The 20,483-nt window shown below is 34.6% G+C and overlaps 2 protein-coding genes and 1 pseudogene across 2 annotated transcripts; 1 reads left to right on the plus strand and 2 right to left on the minus strand.

Annotated features, from left to right (window-relative positions):
* Positions 1-1,704: 1,704 nt before the first annotated feature.
* On the minus strand, positions 1,705-2,762 carry LOC137715065 (dirigent protein 22). Its single transcript, XM_068454287.2, has one exon. It carries the CDS (start codon positions 2,714-2,716, stop codon positions 2,135-2,137), a length of 582 nt encoding a protein of 193 aa, XP_068310388.1. The 5' UTR covers positions 2,717-2,762; the 3' UTR covers positions 1,705-2,134.
* Positions 2,763-4,354: 1,592 nt separating this feature from the next.
* LOC137716576 (dirigent protein 22 pseudogene) lies at positions 4,355-5,263 on the minus strand (annotated as a pseudogene).
* Positions 5,264-10,076: 4,813 nt separating this feature from the next.
* Positions 10,077-11,683, plus strand: LOC137716459 (uncharacterized). The gene has a single exon (XM_068455919.2). The coding sequence runs from the start codon at positions 10,269-10,271 to the stop codon at positions 11,217-11,219; it is 951 nt and encodes a 316-aa protein (XP_068312020.1). The 5' UTR covers positions 10,077-10,268; the 3' UTR covers positions 11,220-11,683.
* Positions 11,684-20,483: the final 8,800 nt, after the last annotated feature.

Below are 20,483 nucleotides of genomic sequence, written 5' to 3' on the forward strand. Positions count from 1 at the left end.
AGAATCCTCTCATAATCTAAGGATGACGATCCTTATGATCAAGAGATGTGGACCGTTGGATTTTTATCCAATGGCTACAAACAGAAGAGTCCTTTTAAAGTTATAATAATTATAACCGTTGAATTTTTATCCAACGATTCACATCTCTTGGTCATAAGGATCATCATCCTTAGATTAGGAGAGGATCTTGATCCATGATTTTGGCACTTCTTTATGCCTACAAGTCTTACGTGTGGTTTTGTAGGTTTATCTAAAGGTCTGGTCAACAATGCCGTTCGGCAAAACTCTTTTTTCAAATGATTTGACTTTCATTTATTAATTCCACACTGGAATTAATAATAAAAAAGAATTAGTTACGTTACAAATTATAATAAAACTGTTTTCGTGCAGTGAAGTGAAGTGGTTAGACAAAACAAAGATACGCATAAGATCCAAATGTTAGGAACAATGCATCCGTTATTTGCATTCAAGTTTAAATTTCTTATTTATGAATTAAAATTGTTGAATTAAAGTATCGTCTAATAGAAAACGGTAAATATTTCCTTAAAACCCATTTAAACAAGGATATTTTGATGCATCGTCGTAATTATGTTGTATAACTCGCCAAGCTGGCATGTCTCTTTTACTAGACTTTTCCTACTAATCGTGGTCAAGTCATTGCCCCATAATCTGTAGTGCCACCTGCATCTGTTTGAGATCAATTATTTTCCAAAAGAAAAAGGTTGGGATAAATTCCCCAAAAAAAAAAGAAAAAGGTTGGTCGGTTGACCTCACCTAACCCTTTCTTTTTAGAAAGTTTTAACGAAAAACCAACAATACTGTTCACTTTAACAAAAAATTATATTTTTACATTAAAAAGTCAATTGTTCACTTTAACAAAAAATTATATTTTTACATTAAAAAGTCAATCATAGTATTATTCACTTTATCCTTTATTTTGTTATTATTTTAATTAGTTTTATTTTCTTTTTATTTTGATTTATACACATATATATGAATGCCCACTACGAAAGAAAATTGTATTGGAAAAGTTAGCAATTTGGTTTATTTTTTATATCGGAGTATTTTCTATTTTATGTATTAGAAGATTTTAGTAGAGAAAAAAAATTATGCTTGCTTTCAAGTTTGTTATTAAAGTTCAAGATGGTTGTTTTTTTTGCTTGTTTTAGGATTAGGCATTTATGAAACGCATTTTGTAACTGCATAAGAATTATGTCGAGACAATAAAATTATGAGTTTGAACTTTGAAGTTATTATTATTTTTTGAAAATTTGAAATTAGTTTGTTTCTTCTTTTCTCATCTTTTGATTTGTTAACCTATTGTGTCAAATGAAGTACCAAAAATAAAATTTAAAAAAAAAAAAAGGAAGAAGGAATTGTATCCAGCTAGCTGTAGACATTGTCAAATGATAAACACTCTCTCACCCGTGTTTGATCTCGACCGTTGTTAATTAATTTTTTTAATTTAATGTCAAAAAACAAAGATGGGTGTGTAAACAAGTTAAAGGAGGTGTGTAAAAATCATCTCCCGTATACAATAGGTTGTATGCTCCTCCTCATCAGTTCATCTCTCTCGTCAATTTTTTAGCCATCCAAAGAGAGAGAGAGAGAGAGAGATAAGAAAGAAGAATTGTTGTAAGTAGGTTATTCCCCTCCATTGAACCACAAAAAAAGAAACTTGGGGAGACCCCTAAAATTTTGGCAGGCTTGAAATGAAGAAAATTTATTTTTCATCTATCCGTCATCTGCCGAGTTATTGAACACCAACCAAATGCATATAGCCTTGGAGAAAGACTCATACATAAACAAGCATACAAATACTAAATTCTAAATTCGTTCCTACTCATGTTTGCCAATACTTGATAAAGTAAACTCAACCACCGTACTAAGAACTTGTTCTGAAATACTTTTAAAATAACTGAAAGCGTTTTTAAGAAAAAAAAAAATTGGTTCCAAAAGCACTTACATGTTTTTTTAGGATTCAATTGCTTTCTTAGTAAGGATTGGTTTACAAAATATTTTTACCAAAAACGCTTTCAGTCATCTTAAAAGCTAAGCACTGAAATGACCAACATAATTAGAAAAAAAAAAGGAACAAAGAAAAAAAGGTAGCAAAGAAGAAAAAAAGATATCATCAATAATGCAGCACATAGATATTATACTCCACAGTGGCATCTCCTGTGGTTGGAGTGAATGTATGAGTTCTTGCTTCAGCATAACCTCTTGCAAACCTGAAAAGCCCACTGCCTCCAACGACAGGCATCTCCCTCACCTTGTTGAAAACCTGGTTCCTTCCTAGAATCGTTATAGTGCTGCCATTGTACTTCCCTTGGATGAAGTGAAAATTCATGGCCATCAGCAGGCCAAGTTCTTTCTGTGAGGCAGACGAATAGAACCCTTGAGACTTTCCCAGTAATTTTGAGGTCAATTCAGGCCCTTCAGTGAGTGGATTATCAATCATGCTAATTAAACCAAACGCTGTTGATGAATTGGTTGGTGGGTTCACCACTCGAACTGAACTGGGATTTGGACCGCCAATAATGTCGTGCCAGTACATCTTAAAGTGGCTGAACTTCTCTTTCTTGAGACCCAGAAGCTTGCGGTCCAAGGCTCTGACAAATTCTTGATCATCTCCTTGGACAAGAATTAGGGCAAACGAAGATAGAAGTGAGAGAATTATGAATTGTGTAGCCACGATTTGAGGTGTTCTGGCCATGGTTGAAGCTCTATATCTAACAAAGTCGCTACTTTGGTTTAGAAATTGAGAAGCTTTGTGTTGACATATATAGTGTGGAATGAGTGATAAAGCTTGACCAAGTTGGGTATTTTTTCCATCATGGTTACCACCAACCACAGGCTACCGACATTTTTTTGTCCCTTTTCTTTTGGGTCAGGTTGTGACATTGCATAATTAAACTTAATGTTTCACTAGTTAATCCAATTGGGTCTTAATTACTTTTCTAAAATGACTAAACAACTCAAACTTAATTGGTATGAGACGTGCTGTGTCTGTGGGAAATTGTGGTGAGGTAATTATGAGAAGGGTTTGGTAAAGAAGTCGAAGAAAAAGAAAGAATGATCTTTAGGTAAAGTAGTGAAGGGGTTGAATGGCTTCTCGAATGTTGGTCTTATTTTACACTTATTTTTACTTCTTATGTATTTTTTTCAAACTCTGATCACTAGATTGAATGAATTAAAAAATATTAATGAATAAAAATTAACAAGAATGTCTAGAAGGTAAAAAAAAAAGAAAATATGAACAACACTACCCCTCCCAGAATCATAGTGGATAGTTTTTCTTTTTTTGGATTACTGGATAATTTGTTTTTGGAAAGCATAGTTTTTCATGACTAACATGTAGGTTTTGGTGGAACTGGAATCCTTCCGGACCTAAAGGAACTAAGCCCAATGATCAAATGATCCGGATCATTGAAATTTGATCCAACAGTTACAATTATTTTAACTTTTAGAGGGGCCTCTGTTTGTAGCTATTAGATCAAATTTTAATGATCCGAATAATTTGATCCTTGAACTTAATTTTTTGAGCTTATAAGGGATCCTGTTCCGGCGTTGGTGGCCTAACTCTTACTTTTATCTCTAGTTTTTGGTGGACCCAAGTCCTTTTGTCTTTCCATGGAAATGACGCATTTTATTTATTAAATAAAACTTGAAAATTGGGTATCCATACCATATGCATCACCATCACCATCTATGAGTCTACTTCCTCTACAAAAGACATCATCCTATATACGTGCTCCTGTACCGTGGTCCGTAAGCCTTACTTCATCTCTTTGTCTATGTGAAAAAGTGCTGTTTTCTTTTTACTACAGTAAAAGTTTTATAAGAAAATTTGAGTGGTATGCAAACATAACTTTGAGGGAAAGTGAATCCATTCATGGCTTGGAGAATCATTCATACAACATGGCATATATTCTATTGTATACACATCTCGCATCACGTGTGAGTGAGAGATGTATACAAGAAGATATATTTCAGTGACACAACTACTTTCAATAGCTTTAATTGTTGGAACTCCATCACAATCAATCATAACCACATAATTATGGCTTGAAAAACGGTGGTGATCAACACATATGGCATGGTCTTTTATTTTAATTGTGACTTAATTTTCTTCAAAAGCTGCAACTATAGCAAAAGAGTGAACCACTTGACAGCTTTTTGTGGTAAAATATGAGAGGAAAAAACTACAAATAATTGCACAGGAAGGGACATCGCAAATTCACAAGTAAAATGGTACATAATCTAAATGATTTCTTGCACACTTGGACATATATAATAAATTGGATACTAATTCAAGTTGTATGAATTTGGATTAAAAATGTTCATCCTCAGATTATAAGGGACAGCATGATCCAAAATCAGCATATATATATATATATATATATATATATATATATATAGATGTTACAAGACCTTAAAACAAAAGCAAGCTAGACAAGCAAAGGAAAAAGTAAATGTGCCCAGAAACTAAGCATGATAAGTAATGCAGCACATAGACATTATACTCAACTATAGCATCCCCAGTAGTGAGGTTGAAATAGTGAGTTCTTGCTTCAACATAACCCGTCGCAAACCAGAAAAGCCCGCTGCCCCCGATCACTAGCATCTCCCTCACCTTGTTGAATACTTGGTTCCTTCCTAGCACAGTTATGGTGCTACCATTATACTTGCCTTGAATGAAAGCAAAATTCATGGCCATCAATAGGCCAGCCTCTTTTTGTGAAGCAGATCCATAAAACCCTTGAGCCCTTCCCAACAATTTTGAGCTCATTTCAGGCCCTTCAGTAAGTGGATCATCAATCATGCTTATAAAACCAAACCCTGTTGATGAATTCGAGACTGGTTTCACCACTGCAACTGAACAGGGATTTGAACCGCTAACAATGTCGTGCCAATACAACCGAAAGTGGCTAAGTTTTTCTTCTTTTTTCAGCCCCAAAAGCTTTGTTCTAACAACACCTGGGTTCTTTCCTTGGACCAAAATGATGGAAAATGAAGAAAGAAGCGACAGAACTATGACTTGGGTTAGCTAAGAGGGGAGGTATTTTGGTCATGATCGCACCTCTTAGGTCGCAAACTTGTCACTGCTTGTTCAGAAGATATTGCAGCAAGTCGACCAAAATTGGGATTTCATCATCGTTTTGGCTAACACATTAGTACTAAACAGAGTAGGGTTTTGTTAAGAAAAAAAGAAGGGGAGTGACCATTTAGCATTGAAAATTCAAATCATGTTAAAATATTGCCAATTAGAAAATGGTCTTATTTGGTTTGGTGAACCTAAAACCCTATAGTTAGTGGACCTAAGCTCTTGTTTGGTTACTTTTGTTCTTTGCATAAAGAATACAAAAGGTTTTTAAGAAAGAAAAAATGAAATTGGGATTTCAACCTAAACATTGAGTGAATGTGATAAGAAATAATAGTGTCATTTGGGGCCCTAAAGAGGACCAGAAAGGACGCATCTCTGGTGCACAAGTTATCTTGCACATGGTAAACGTTGGGTAGCCAAGTGTAAAGCGGATAACTGCTGAAAGTATCTAAGTAGTAAATTCATCCCTAGATGAGTGCTCTCATATTTCGACTTCCACAAAGCCTTTGGTAGCACATTCAAGACATCAATGGGTTTGGGGGTGGTGATAGAAGTTCTAAGAATTTAAGAGAAGGTCACAACTGTTTATCATTACGACATGTGAAGTGGAAGTGCAGTGATGTATGCAGCTAAAGTTGATGGTCCTAACTCCTAAGAGCTTCAACGCAAGTATATCAAATAGGATTGGCATTTTCTCTTCAGCCCACTTGCACCCTTCGGTTCTGTGAGCTAAAGCCTGCTTAAAGATATAACCAAATTGTGCGCACTGATCCATCTCAGGCAACTAAAGCCCACTTCAATTCCTCCAAATTATAATTAGGCTTATTTTCAGCCACGTAAATTTGAAATTTGATTTTAATTTCACTTTACTTTCTATAACTCAAAAGTTGTTATTTTACTCTCTAAAACTCAAAGTTTTATTTTACTCAAAAGTTGTTATTTCACTTTGCCCCTTCAAACTTGATTTTGATCTTATTTTGCCCCCTGAAACTCAAAAGTCATCTCTATACAACTCAAAATTCACTCCACATGCCTTTAGATCTATTAGTTTCTTATGTGGGTTTGATTTGGGTGCGCTAGGTTAATCAATTTTTTTTAATTTTTTTATGTCTTCAATTTCTTTTAAACTTAATATTCTCAGATTGTTGAATGTTAATGCAGAATGGAGATTTATAATCATATTTTTTTTTTGCACATGAGGCATAGTCTTATTGGGTGTTGGATCCCACATATGTTTTAGGAGGCAACCTATAAGTTTCAAGGAAAAGAGAGAGTCCACAAGTCAAAATGGAACGAATTTTGAGTTTCAAAGAGTAAAGTGGTGACTTTTGAATTACATGGGGTAAAGTGAGATCAAAATGAAGTTCTAGGGGGTGTCGCTAAAAATAAGCCTTATAATTATTAAAATTAAAGCACCCATTTGGCTAAATAATTTGAAGGCTTTGCTAAATTTTAAGTTTCATTTGATTAAAAAAAGGCGACCGTGGCCCCAAGCTAATAAGATTGCTCAATTTTCAAAGGTCGGGGGAGGGGGAACGTCTATCGTACGCATCCTTACTCTTGCCTTGTAAAGAAGTTGTTTCCATGACTCGAACCGTGATATTTTAATCACAAAAGAGCAATATTTTTGCTACGCCAAGACTTGCTCTTTTAGGGTTCATTTGATAATTGTTTTAATTTCGTTGTCTATCAAATAATTTAGTAGTGGAATATACAGTTTAATCTTGTGAGGTATAGTGAACTTTTCTAGGAATTGTAACTTTTTGAACACATGATGAGAATTTTTTAGAATATATTAGTAATGGCCCAAAAACTAGAGGAATTTTATAGAACTTTTGCTTATAAAATTTTAAAATATATTAGTAATTAAGCTCTTAAGATAGTTTATTGTAGTTAGTGCCACAAAGTCAAAGCATATGTGTATTGATATTGGATGGGAAAGTTTGACAAATTATTAAAAATGTGATGCTCATTTCATTATAAAATGCAAGCATTTATCTTTGAGGATTTAGGGTTGAGGTTGGCCCAACGTCATTGGTGATCCAAATGCATACAGTGCGGGCCCTACAAACAGAAATGGGGAGAAGGAAGGCTGGAATACCAATATGCATTTATTATTGAATTCAATTTACCCGATTTAATAGTACACTATCCTTTTTTGGAACGTTTAGTGCTAAAGTTATTGAATAGGTAAGCGACAATCCTTAAAATAGACCATGTAACGTACTTTATCTGTTCAATTATAGGTGAGTCTAGTGCTAAAGTTATTGAATAGGTAAGCGACAATCCCTAAAATAGACCATGTAACGTACTTTATCTGTTCAATTATAGGTGAGTATTTTATCAGAAGTTTCTATTATATCAATATACGTACACAATACATATATGCAAAAATCCTTGTACACAAACAATGGGGACATAATATATGATTTTAACTCATTATGAGGTTTAAATCCATAAACAGAACAAAAAGAACACACATGAACATACGAAGAATTATCAATTGTCTATATCGCGTGTGTTTCAGACTTTGTAATCATTATTGCTAGGGTCCATACAAATCAAAATGATTGATGACATTATTACAATGAAATGTGTTTAGAAGATGTTCATGATTATTCGCATGAGTTGGAACCAAATTAGAATATATATGCCTCAAATCTACAAGGCCTATGGAAATCATTTTTACCATTTCAAATATAACTTGCAAGAATGCTGCTAAATAAGCTGAGGATTTTAAGTGTCCATCTGGAAAAAGGGAAAAAGAAAAGCATATTTGAAGGATGTTCATTTTATATATGTTTCTTAACATCGATCGTGCTTCTCATCTTTGTTTCTTCTCACCTTGTCCCTTTCAGTCCTACACTTTTAAAAAGCCCTATAGTGTCTAATTAGCTACACCCTTAATTGCATATATGTCTTTTTCATTAGCCATTTGCCATCAGTTTTGTTAGAGAAGCAGTTGATGCTGTTCACATGACTCAAATAGCATATGTCGAATGAGGCGGCCATCATATGTTTCACTAATTAATTTAGATAAGGTCATGGTAAAGTCTTAGTAATTTATCTCGTTTAATTCTTTATCGTATCTTTTTATTTTTGCTTTTATCGTATCATAAAATGGGTTAAGTTTTAACATTCTGTATTTGTGCTAAAACTTTTATTTTATCTAATTATATAATATTGTCTTTTCTTAAAAAAAAAAAAATAATTAAAATGTCAAGCTGGGTGAGCTACGTGTGTAATTAGAAAACTTGACTCCCAAGAATCCCAATGTAGCAGCCATTGAAGCTTATATCAGGTTTGGACCGTACAGCTTATGGCCGCCAGTGCAGTCTTTATTTCTATCATTCTACTAGATCAAATAAACCAATAATTAGGAACTTTCCTGCTTGATTAATATATCCAGAACAAGGTTGTGAACTATTAATCCACTTTTGACAAAAAAAAAAAAAAAACTATTAATCCACTCAAATTATCATGGAGTATCTATTTTTGTTACTACATAAAGCCTTCATAATACACACACAAAATTTGCCTTATTCACAATCAAAATCAACAACCGCGTATTATATTTTCTTAAAAATACAGATGGTTTAGAGGTGTTGGGGATTATCTTTGACGCGACACAATAAGTCGAACACCCTCATCTGCCAACTTCATATAAGGATAAGAATTAAGAAATCACGATTATTTGGGACAAATAGAAGGGACATGGACAACAAATCATGGTAGTGGCACCGCACACGCAAGGTGCATAAACTTTTAGTAAGGATAATAGAGAGATCACCAATTTACATATGTTGCAGAAATGACACATGTGATGACACATTTTTTTAATTCTTTTTCGTTTCATGGTAAAATATATTGGAAGATTTGATTGATAATATGTGTATGTATGTGTGTGTATGTGTAGATTAATTTGTCAATGACTTCCTCGTTATTTTTTTAAAAGATCGAGATTGCGACATGATGGTTCAACTCACTGTGTCCGAATTTAAACCCTCACTTATCTTTTTAGTGTAGAATTTGTAAATGCGTGTAACATATCGTTTATATTAAAAAGTTTGCTTAAGTAGGTGGATAATCTGCGAGGGTTTTTTTCCCTACTCTACCTCAAATTTTCTGCAGACATGTACGTACCAAAATCGTGAATAGGTCATGAAGAAATTTCGTAGTTTCGAACTTTCGTGCAAGAAGAAGAAAATGACCAAAAACATGTGAACCCAAAATCCTACGAAACAAAGACCTGACTTTCCAATTATCTGTTCTTTTCTTTTGGATAACAAAAGTGCCAAACAAACATTAACATAACTTGTCGCACTTGTAATGACTACAATGCCCTTGATGTAATGTATTATATACAGTTACGTTGTACTATAAGATATAATGAATTCGTATGTTAGAGAAGACCTTTCATTGACTTTTTATTTTTCCTTATTAGGTGAATCAAACCGTTAAACTATAGAGAGATTGGTCAAGGGTTTATTAACAACCCTGATATTGTCATCAGCTTTTAGAAAGCTGGGCCAACGGTCCACTTCCAACAACATTGATATTGTTTCAAATTTGTTAATCATTACCTGCACAGTCTTCCAGGTGTGAGATTTTAGCATAAAAGATCTTAATATTAATTAAAGTGAGATTAATATATTTAAACTATTCTTTACTTCCTTATCCTGCCAATGACATCGTTGACAAGCTTAAAGAGTATAAAAATTTAGAGACTAATAAACCAGTTTTTTACAAATTAAAACAGGGGTGATTTTGTCATTTCAAATGTGGACAAAGTGAAAGCCCAAAAGTTGTGCTCCTATCATTCTCGAAGGCTGGCAGCCTTTACCTTGCTCCTGATGTCATTGCTTGGAGCCTTAATTATGGTCAATTGTCAACCAATGTTAATCTTGCTGGTCAAGCCACCAAACAGGTACTTCAAATAAAAATTCTTAACCTCCTAGGCTTGGAAGCCTCTAGACCTTAGAATTTCAACCCCGTTCCCCTCCCTCAAGACTTTAAAATGCCTCTCCCATTAGCCACCCTTCTCCATCACTCTCACCCTTTCTTTCCCTTTAGGGCTTAAACAACCACCACCACCAACAACTAAACAACCCCTCTCTTTCTCTCACTCTCTCTGCCCCCACTATAAATCAAGCAATCGGAAATGGGTACTTTAGTTGGGCATGTAGCACCAGGCTTTGGGTTTCTTCTGATTGGCCTATGGCACCTCTTTAATCACATCAAACTCCATCTTAACCAACCAAACTCCTACATAGCTCCAGCCTGGTTTCCCACCTCCAAATTCAAGTATTTGGAGCTCTTCTTAATCATGGGAGGCTCATCTGCCTCCATTGCCATGGAACTCTTCATAGGCCCAGAGAAACACCAACCGTTCGATGACGATGGAACCATCCCCACCAACCATCTCCACAACTTTGAGCACTCTTCAATATCCATGGCTTTCTTGGTCTATGCAGCTTTTGCCATCGTCCTCGACAAAATTGCCCCAAAAGCACAGCATGGTTTGACCCAACTCCTTGGAGCCATAGCCTTTGGGCAGCAGCTTCTTCTCTTTCACCTTCACTCTGCTGATCACATGGGACCTGAAGGCCAATACCACATGCTTCTGCAGCTTGTCGTTCTTGTTTCTTTGACCACAACCCTATTGGGAATTGGTTTCCCCAAGAGTTTTTTGGTCAGCTTTGTGAGGTCACTTAGCATATTTTTCCAAGGGGTTTGGCTTATGGTCATGGGGTTCATGCTCTGGACACCTGACTTGATGCCAAAAGGTTGTTTCATGAACTTAGAGGAGGGTCACGAAGTGGTTAGGTGCCATGGAGATGAGGCACTTCACAGAGCCAAGTCCTTGGTGAATCTTCAATTTAGTTGGTTCTTGGTGGGAATAGCCATTTTGGGGGTGTCCTTGTATTTGGTTTTGGTCAAGGTTTACGGCGAAAAGGTTGAGTATTTTGCATTGACAAGGTTACGCGAAGAAGATGAAGAGGATACGGATCTTGATGTTGAATCTCAAAAGATAAGTAAGCTTGGAGACTCAAAGAGTTTTGTTAATCATACGGGAAAAACAGCCTTTGCGCCCATAGACATGGAAAGGTAGCAGGAAAAGTGCAAGCTATAATGGAGATATGGGATTAGTTATGTGTGTATGAATTAATTAGGTTGTGGGATATATGCCATTTTATATTTGATTAAACCAACCATAATGTTTTCCTAATTAATTAAAAGAGGGATTTGTCTAGTGTGAAAGTATATATGTAGGTGTTTAGAGGAGCACATATTGGTGTAAGGAATTGTTTAGTTTCCATTGATATTGATGGGTTTTAGCTTTAGGTTCAATCTTTTGGTTTTTGGTGTGTGCCATGTGAACAAAAGTTCATTAGTGAAAGAGAGATAATTTATCATGCCTTCGGAATTTAGAGTCTGTATAATATTACATATATGTAATTCAATTATCATCTGATGTCCATATATAATTCATGTGGATATATGTATTTAACAAAATCAATATCTTGCTATTGAAATTTATATATTGTTTGCCAATATAAGTTTATGGTTTACCAAGATGACCTTGTACCTTGTTTTAATGAATTCTTTATGATGTGTTATAGTGGATTAAAGATGCCCCTTAGGACCATCTTCAATGGTTGGGCTAAAAGTCAAAATTTTTAGCCCGAAAAATTTAGCTTTTAGCCCAAAAATAGCTTTTTTACTCCAATCATTCTACCCTAAAATTTTAGCCCGGATTATTAAAGAATGAATTTAGGCTTTTTTTTTTGTTAAATTAAATTTTTTTTAAAAAATAAATAAGTAGAATATCGTAAATTAATTCTATGAATATTTTATTCTAAAAAAATTTAAATTCCGATAAATATTGGGTAGAGTTCACCCCGATTTCTGGGCTAAATTTCGGGGGGAATTGGCATTGGTTTAGCATTTAGCATTTAGCTCAAAATTTCCCCTTGGGTTGGAGTGCGTTTGGGGGGGAAATTTCGGGAGGTAATTTGGCTTTTAGCCCACAATTGGAGTTGGTATAAGGATCCCATTATTTTAAAATTAAGTATCATTAAACAAAAGACTTAGAAATATTCACAGGAAGACATTGTTTAAGTTCATAAAGATTAGTTTAAGCTTAGAGATTTTTCACTAAATCATTACCATCCATATGGCTCCTTGCCTTGGACTATGTTATTTTTCTAAACAACATCAGCTTCGATATAATAAATTAATAACTGGGAAAATTAGCCTAATATTACAATAGTCCTATTTAATGAATAAATAAATCGTAAGACGATGATTTCGGTTGTGAAACTAATTTTATAGTTTTAACACTTTGTTTTTGAGTTTGACAAGCAAGTGCAAAGCTCCTCCAACCGCATGAGGAGGATAAAATACGTTTGATATTGTTGGTCACTGCTCATGCATTACGCAATCATCACTTCCGTCCTAAAGTCTAAAACTTAGTAGTTTCCAAAAAAGAAAAAAAAGTCTAAAACTTAGTAGTGGAGCCCATACAAAGTACACTTATGGAAGTTTCGTTGAGAAAATACACCTATGGCCAACCACGCACTTCCATGACTAGTAGGATTTAAATATATTTGCAATAACAATTAAGTTTTTTTTCACTAAGTAAGGTTTGTTATATGAATTTTAGAACTTCATTGTAATCGGTTTTGCACAATTTCTTCCATTAGTTCCATGTAAGGCATATCTCTTCTTAAAATCTCTTTCCAAATCTTTAAGAAAAGACATGTGATGGACCGGTGGTGTATAGCTTTTTAAAGTCTCTTCCGCATGCTAACCTTTTTAAAGTATGTGATGGTAATTGTAAAAAATTAAGGACTTGAAAAGAGAATTTAAGAAAAGCTATAGAGTATTTGGAGCTAATGTAGAACTATGACCTAAAACATTGCTGAAACAGGACTCCATTTACAAGAATATCAATAAGAAGTCTTACATGAATTTTCAAATACCACACAGTGTGGTGAAGGTCCAAGAAAATAAATTTGACAACGATTTCTCACAAATTTGCCAAATAGCCTAGAAACCGTGATAGTTAGTGCATGTTTTTTTTGTTTTTCCAAATATTTTCAGTCATGATTGAGAATAACTTTATAAGGCAATTGAAAGCGGTTTTAACATTTACTGAGTCACAAATGTATTTTAATAAAGTATTTAAGCCAAAAATTAAAAAATAAATGGACAAAAATTGTATTAGGGCCCAAAATATTGCCGAAACGAGACTCCATCTACAACAATGTTAAAAGAAAGTCTTACATGAATTTTCAAAATCTTGCTGTGAAGGAGAAAGCAAATAGATTTTATGATGATTTTTGTATAAATTTGCAAAATAACCTAGAAACAGTGAGGTTAGCCAATGTTGTCTTTTGAGCAAAATGGAAACTTTTAATTTTTTTTGAAACAGTTTCCGTCATGATTAAGAGTAACTTTATAAGGCAACTTAAAGTGATTTTACCATTTATCGAGCCACAAATGTATTCTTAATATAATATTTAAACAGAAAGCTTAAAACTATATGGACAAAAATGGTAATGAGGCCCAAAACATTGCTAAAACGAGAGTTCATCTATAAGTATCAACAAGAAGTTTGACACAAATTTACAAAATGGCCTACAAACCGTGTTAGCCCACCTGTTTTTTTTTTTTTTTTTTTTTTTTTTTTTTTTTTGAGAAAAATGCAATTTTTTTAAATTTTTTTTGCAAAATATATGCTGTCAAAAATATTAACAAAATGTCTTACATGAATTTTCAAAACCCTACGGTGCGGTGAAGGTGAAAGCAAATAGATTTTATGACAATTTTTGTACAATTTTGCAAAATAACCTAGAGACCGTGATGGTTAGCTCATTTTTTTTCAAATAAAAATGGATAACTTTTATTTTGCTAAATATTTTCCGTCATGATTATGTGTAACATTATAAGGCAATTGAAAGCTATTTTACCGGTTATTGAGCCATATATGTATTTTTAATAGAATATTTAAACCGAAAACTTGAAAATAGTTGAACAAAAATTGTACTACGGCTCAAAACATTCTAGAAAATGGACTTCATGTACAAGAATATTAACCAAAAAAACTTACATGAATTTTCAAAACCTAACAATGTCGTGAAGGAGAAAACAAATAGATTTTACGATGATTTTTGTACAAATTTGCAAAATAGCCTAGAAATTGTGATGGTTAGGCCACTTTTTTTTTTTTTTTTTTTGAGAAAATGAAAATTTTTATTTCTGAGAAATATTTTCCGTCATGATTAAGAGTAACTTTATAAGGCAATTGAAGCAGTTTCAATGGAATATTTAAGCTAAAAACTAAAAAATAAATGGACAAAAATTTGTACTAGCACCTAAAACGTTGCCTAAATGGGACTCTAGCTACAACTATACTAACAAAAAGTCTTACATGAATTTTTAAAATCACACGGTGCGAAAGGTGAAAGCAAATATGTGATAGCCCGTCTCAGATTATTCGTACCGTAGGTGTAAATTGACGGTTTTGCCCCTAGTGATTTTGTTTCGTTGTGTGGTTGTTTTGGGGATTTGGTTGGCTGTATCTGGACCACACACGCACCCACACTCTCATTCTCATCTTCTGCCCTGTCCCGAGTCTCTCTTTCTCTCTCCCTCTTCTTCTACACTTACATACGGACAAGGATCAAAACACTCTAAAACGTTATAGATCGAAGTAGAAAACCATACCTTCGTGTTCGTGAGGTTCATACGAGTTCAACCATACCCATTTCAGAAAACCGTTGTTTTCACGTCAAACCTGAGATGTTCAATTCGGGGTACTGTTCATGCACATGTAAAATTGTGTGTTTTTGGGAATTACAGGGTTATAGGAAGCTTGGTGAGGTCCTTAGGAAGCTCGGGGTGGTTCATTTGAAGGTTTTGGACGTCGGAATTGCGAGTTGCAGGTTTAGCCGGATTTTGTGAAGTTTCTCTGGCGAGATTCCGTTGGTTTCAGGGCTTGAAAGGGGTAAGGTTTTGTTCTAATTGTTGTAAGCTTCATTTTGGTACCAATTTCATGAAATTTGGTTGAAAAACGAGTGAGAAACAAAGATTAGAAAATTTTCCAGTTTTCCGGCGACGACGCCAAAGGTTAGCTGGAGAAGACGACGGAATATTCCGTCAGTTTGGACAGAATATTCCTAACGGCGTTAGGCTAACTTTAACTGAATCTGTTAGTTTTAATGGAATATTCCTGACGGCGTTAACTAAGGCCGTCAGTGTGCCAGGCACGCGCCTGTGTGTGGGCGGTGCATGTGGCCGTGCCTTGGCTGGCGCGTGGGGGTGCGTGTGACGACAAAAAATTATTTTCAAAATATGGGGATGTTCGTGAGGTTGAGTAGATCACGTTGGTGTATTCATACACCCCATTTGAGCATTGTTTGAGAAGTTATTACCTAGTTTTAGTTATGTGTTTTCAATTGATGTTTTTATAGTTGTTTTGCATATAGGTGAGACCTATCCCGAGGACGAGCGCAGTTACTCGAGGCAAGGGGGTTACGACCCTTCCACATACCAATGAGTGGGCTTTTGGTTTTCCGTATATACCTATATACTTGTGATTTTCCCAGAAAATGAAATGAAACTTTTATATGTTTTAAATGCCATGCATTGCGTTTGCCTATTTAATTGTGCATTAATAGTTGCATATATGTATGTTTGGTGCTGCGGACGCACAGGTAAGTGCCAGGTAAGTTATGGTTTATATTTGTGATTAGTAGTGATGTGAGATGCGTAGAGAGCTCATAATCTGCACCCCTGGTGTTAGTGCTCCCGCCCAGAGTAGGGTACATTCCTTCACGTGATGTTCACCTCCCGCACCACACGCTCATCTTGGATCCAAGTTAGGTGCACAGTCCTGTCGTATATACCACTATAGGTGGTTTCGACTCGTAGGTGACCCGCGATTATTCGCCCAGTCTTCACGTGATTGTAGCACTTAAGTGTACTTATTTACACCCAGTCCTATCGTACAGACCACTATAGGTGGTTCCGACTCGTGTGTAGGTATAGTTTGTGAGATGGAGATTTGAGCTCTAGATTCAGCCGTACAGGTCATGTTAGGTGACTTTGGTTGACATATTACATTGCATTGATTGACATTACCTTAGTTACTTACCTTTTATGTGGAGGCATTCGACATGGCATATTTTCTGAGTATGTTTTCTATATATGAGTATATTCTATTTTTCTGGGAAACTATACAGGTTTTACGGCGAGGGGTTAGAACTTTGATAATGAAATGATTTTGAAAAGCTTTGTTTTGCCCACTCACACTTTTTGTTTTGCGCCCCTCCAGGTTCTAGTTTGGATTGCTCCTTTGGTCGCTCACGAGGAATTCTCGGCATATCTGACAGATTATCACCAGTGTAGGACCACCTTTAGGTGTGTTTCGTTAGTATTTGTTCCTCTGGACTGCACTAGGTTTTCTGTGCTCTGAATATTATTTTTCACACTTACGCTTGCACATGTATGTTATCTACTCAGTGTATAGCTTGGTTTTTATTTATTCGTACTTTTATTTGTATTCTTAGCTTCCGCACTGTGCACATGGTTACGTCACTCTCACGTGACGGCCAGCACGCCCTGATTTCGGTCGGGGTGTGTCAAAATATATTTTACAACAAATTTTATATAAATTTGCAAAATAGGCTAGAACCATGATGGTTACCCACGTTTTTTGAGAAAAAATGAAAGTTTTTATTTTCATGAAAATATTTCCATCATAATTATGAGTAATTTTAGAAGGGAATTGAAAGCGGTTTTACCATTCAATGAGCCACAAAGTATTTTAATATAACCGAAAACTTGAAAATATATGGTTAAGAAACGTAGAGTAACCCAAAACATAACCAAAATGAGACTATATCTAGAAGAATATCAACAAAAAGTCTTACTGGAATTTTCAAAACCTTACGGTGCGGTGAAGGTGAAGGCAAATAGATTATACGACGAATTTTTTTTTTAATTTGCAAAATAGCCTAGAAACCGTGGTAAACCCACAATTTTTTTAGGAAAATGCAAAACTTTTATTTTTGTGAAATATTTTTGTTCTCCTTGTTAGGTAGGGCCAGGGATCACTAATTAATCGAATGAGCCCCTATCTCTCATATGGCATCTTGGTGCAATCATACAGCTCATAGTGTATCATCATTAAGAGCAAAGGAAAAATAAAAATTGTAGTGGGCCCAAAAACATTGCCGATACATTAATCCATATACAGGAATATTAACAAAAAGTTTTACATAAATTTTCGAAGCCTCACTTTGCGATGAAGGTGAAAACATAAATTCTACAACGACTTTTTTACAAATTTGCATAATAGCTTTGAAACCTAGATGGTTAGCCCACATTTTTGTTTGGACAAAGATGAAAATTTTATTTTTGCCAACTATTTTTTGTCAAGATTAAGAGTAACTCAAAAGCAGTTTTACCCACAAATATATGTATTTTTAATAGTATTTAAACCAAAAACTTACAAATAAATGGACCAAAATTGTAGTGGGCCTAAAACATTCTCGATAAGGGACACCATCTTCAAGATAGTAACAAAAAATCTTACAAGAATCTCAAACCTCATGGTACAGTGAAGGTGAAAGCAAATAGATTTTATGACAATTTTTGTACAAATTTCAAAAATAACCTAGAAACCGCACATGTCTTTTTGAGAAAAAATGCATTTTTTTTAAATTTTTGCTAAATATTTTCTATCATGATTAAGAGTAACTTTACAAGCAATTGAAAACGATTTTATCGTTTATTAAGCTACAAATGTATTTTTAATACAATATTTAAACTGAAAACTTAAAAATAAATGCAAAAAATTTGTAATGGGGTCTAAAACATACCCGAAAGGAAGACACCATCTACGAGAATAACGATAAAATTCTCACATGAATTTTCAGAACCTCAGTATGGTGAAGCTTAAAGCAAATGGAGGGAAAGATATTAATGCAAACAGTACATGAAAAAGGAAAGGAAATAATCTACTACAAACCTCTCCTAAAGTAATCAGATGTTATTTCCTCCTCATTGATATTGGAATGCGAACGAGTAAGTTTACAAACGAGTTTGGAGTCCTTTCTGGTACAAATGCATGACACAATCCTTCATGAACAATACGAGGTACGCGTTAAGCTCTAAGTCGAATTCTTTGGTTCAAAACTATATGAGTTTATTGTAATTATCAGAGGACAATGGACCTAAGAAAAGAAGTAGTGAAAAAGCAAAGAGTAGTAAAACAGAAAATAACAAGGAAGCGGCCTCCTTGTCAGCCGCAGAAAAGAAAAGTAACTCTAATAAACTACAACCCACTACTAAGGACTGAACGTCCGAATCTTTTAGCAAGAAGAAACGACATTAGAAGCCATAAGTTTTAGATGCAATAAAATTGCAGGACTGATTTCAAATCTTGATGCATTGACAGATTTTTGTTTTGTTTTTCTTTTTATTTGCAGATTCTTTTTGACAAGTTTTTAAACTAGTGAATGTTTATTTTGAATTTTTTAGTATATCTGTTTTAGTATGATAAATAGTTCACAATTCTTGTTTAATCAGTTGATATTTATGTTCAAACAAAGGTCATTACATAGAGTAGAGCTCTCTTTCTCTCTTAGGTATGTTTGCAGCATCTATTGTTCATAAATCGACCAAACCGAAACCATGCATATTCTCCGGTTCGGTTTTTGGTTTTTATGGTAAAGCGGGTGAAATCGAACCATGCACACCAGTCTGTCATGTACTGAATAATTAATAACCGAGGAACAGATGAACTTAATTACCAACGATGCAGTCTCATCAGCCATCTCAAGATCTCCCTAGCTTCATTTGAAACACAGCTGTTTTGTATAAGCAAAGACAATATAAGGGCTATACTCGTGGTTGCGTAGGAGGTTAGGGGTTCCATTGTATCAACTACTTGTTGGAGATTTAAACAAAAAGAGAAAATGTAGAGCACAGTGTTACAAAACTAAAGAGGAAAGTGTATAGATAAATGAAAGGTCGAGGATGTGTTTTTTCACTGGGAAATAGATCAAGAGGATGTGGATCTTGGTTATGACTACCGAAGATTAGCGAGTCTTAATCACGAGGACTGGGCTTCCAAACAAAAACGTGTTTTCCCGTATGGCCGATGTCTGTCTTCCAAGATAGGATGGTGTCTGTTTTGTATATTTATACGTACGTAAAGCATGGCCTAAAATATGGTACATGCAAGAAGACTAAAATATGGCTACATATTTCCAGACTTGAGCTCCTTCCTGGAAGATGCGAAAAGCTATTCACCCTTGAACTTTTCTTTCCGTGAAACAAAGGCCAGTTTTTCATGATTACTATGTATTATGTTTCTTACTACTTTTGTTAAGCAGATTACTTGAAAGATGTAGAAACTAAATTTGTAAACTCGAATTATCGTAAATAATGAGTTTGAAGCTAATTTATTCCTCTACCTATAGTGTAAATATATTATTGTATGAATAAAATAATAATAAAAATCGTAAAGGGGGTATTGAACAAATATATAATGAGTCATGACATTAGGATCTAACGTGAAAGCCTAGTCAGTGGACTAATTAAACCAATTGAAGTTATATCAAGTTTTCACTTCTTTTAATGGTTTGGAACTTAATAAGGGCGGAAAAAAAAAATTTGAACCGAATTGTGATATGGTTTGTAGCTTGTTACTCTGGCTAGTTTGAATCCTTGTATTAAGATATTGAAGATATAGAGATTGCTCGTAGAAATTTTTATGGATGTTAGAAATACAAGTTATGTGATGTATGATCCTACATGTTATGATAAGAGTGGATGAAAGAGCTGATAAGTCTCACTCCAAGTATATTAGCAAAAAACAAATCGAGTGTTATAGGCTGAGGAGAATAGTAACGCAATATGAGTGACACATCAAAGAATCATTCAATTAATTGTTGTTAGTTGTTAGATGGCAATGCGATAAAACGTCATCTTAAAAAAAAAATCAATTATTCAGAAGTAGGATCATCAGATTAAGAGACCACTCCCATAATAGAACAACCAAAACCCACAGTTAACCTAAATGGAGCCCTAGCGAATCGTAACTGAGTCTATGTTTCTTTCTATATATTTAAAGTGGGTAAATTGCTGTTTGACTCCCTAAACTATCACTCCAGTTAAAATTGACCTTCTAAATTAATCTTTTGGTAAATTAACTCTCTGAACTATTTAAAATCAGTCAATAAACCCCTTGCCGTTAGATTGCAGAATCAATTTTGACAAATTCAAGGTCAAATTAGTCATTTCATCATTAATTGTTACTTGTCAACTACAAACACCAATAAAATTTTGACACATGGACACA

The sequence above is a fragment of the Pyrus communis genome, chromosome 3 (genome assembly GCF_041283825.1).
Source record: "Pyrus communis isolate YQ-2024b chromosome 3, ASM4128382v1, whole genome shotgun sequence".
Lineage (NCBI taxonomy): Eukaryota > Viridiplantae > Streptophyta > Magnoliopsida > Rosales > Rosaceae > Pyrus > Pyrus communis.

What these genes read in the sequence shown, in the direction of transcription:
- LOC137715065 (XM_068454287.2), bottom strand. Translation starts at nt 2,716, where the DNA reads ATGGCCAGAACACCTCAAATCGTGGCTACACAATTCATAATTCTCTCA.
- LOC137716459 (XM_068455919.2), top strand. Translation starts at nt 10,269, where the DNA reads ATGGGTACTTTAGTTGGGCATGTAGCACCAGGCTTTGGGTTTCTTCTG.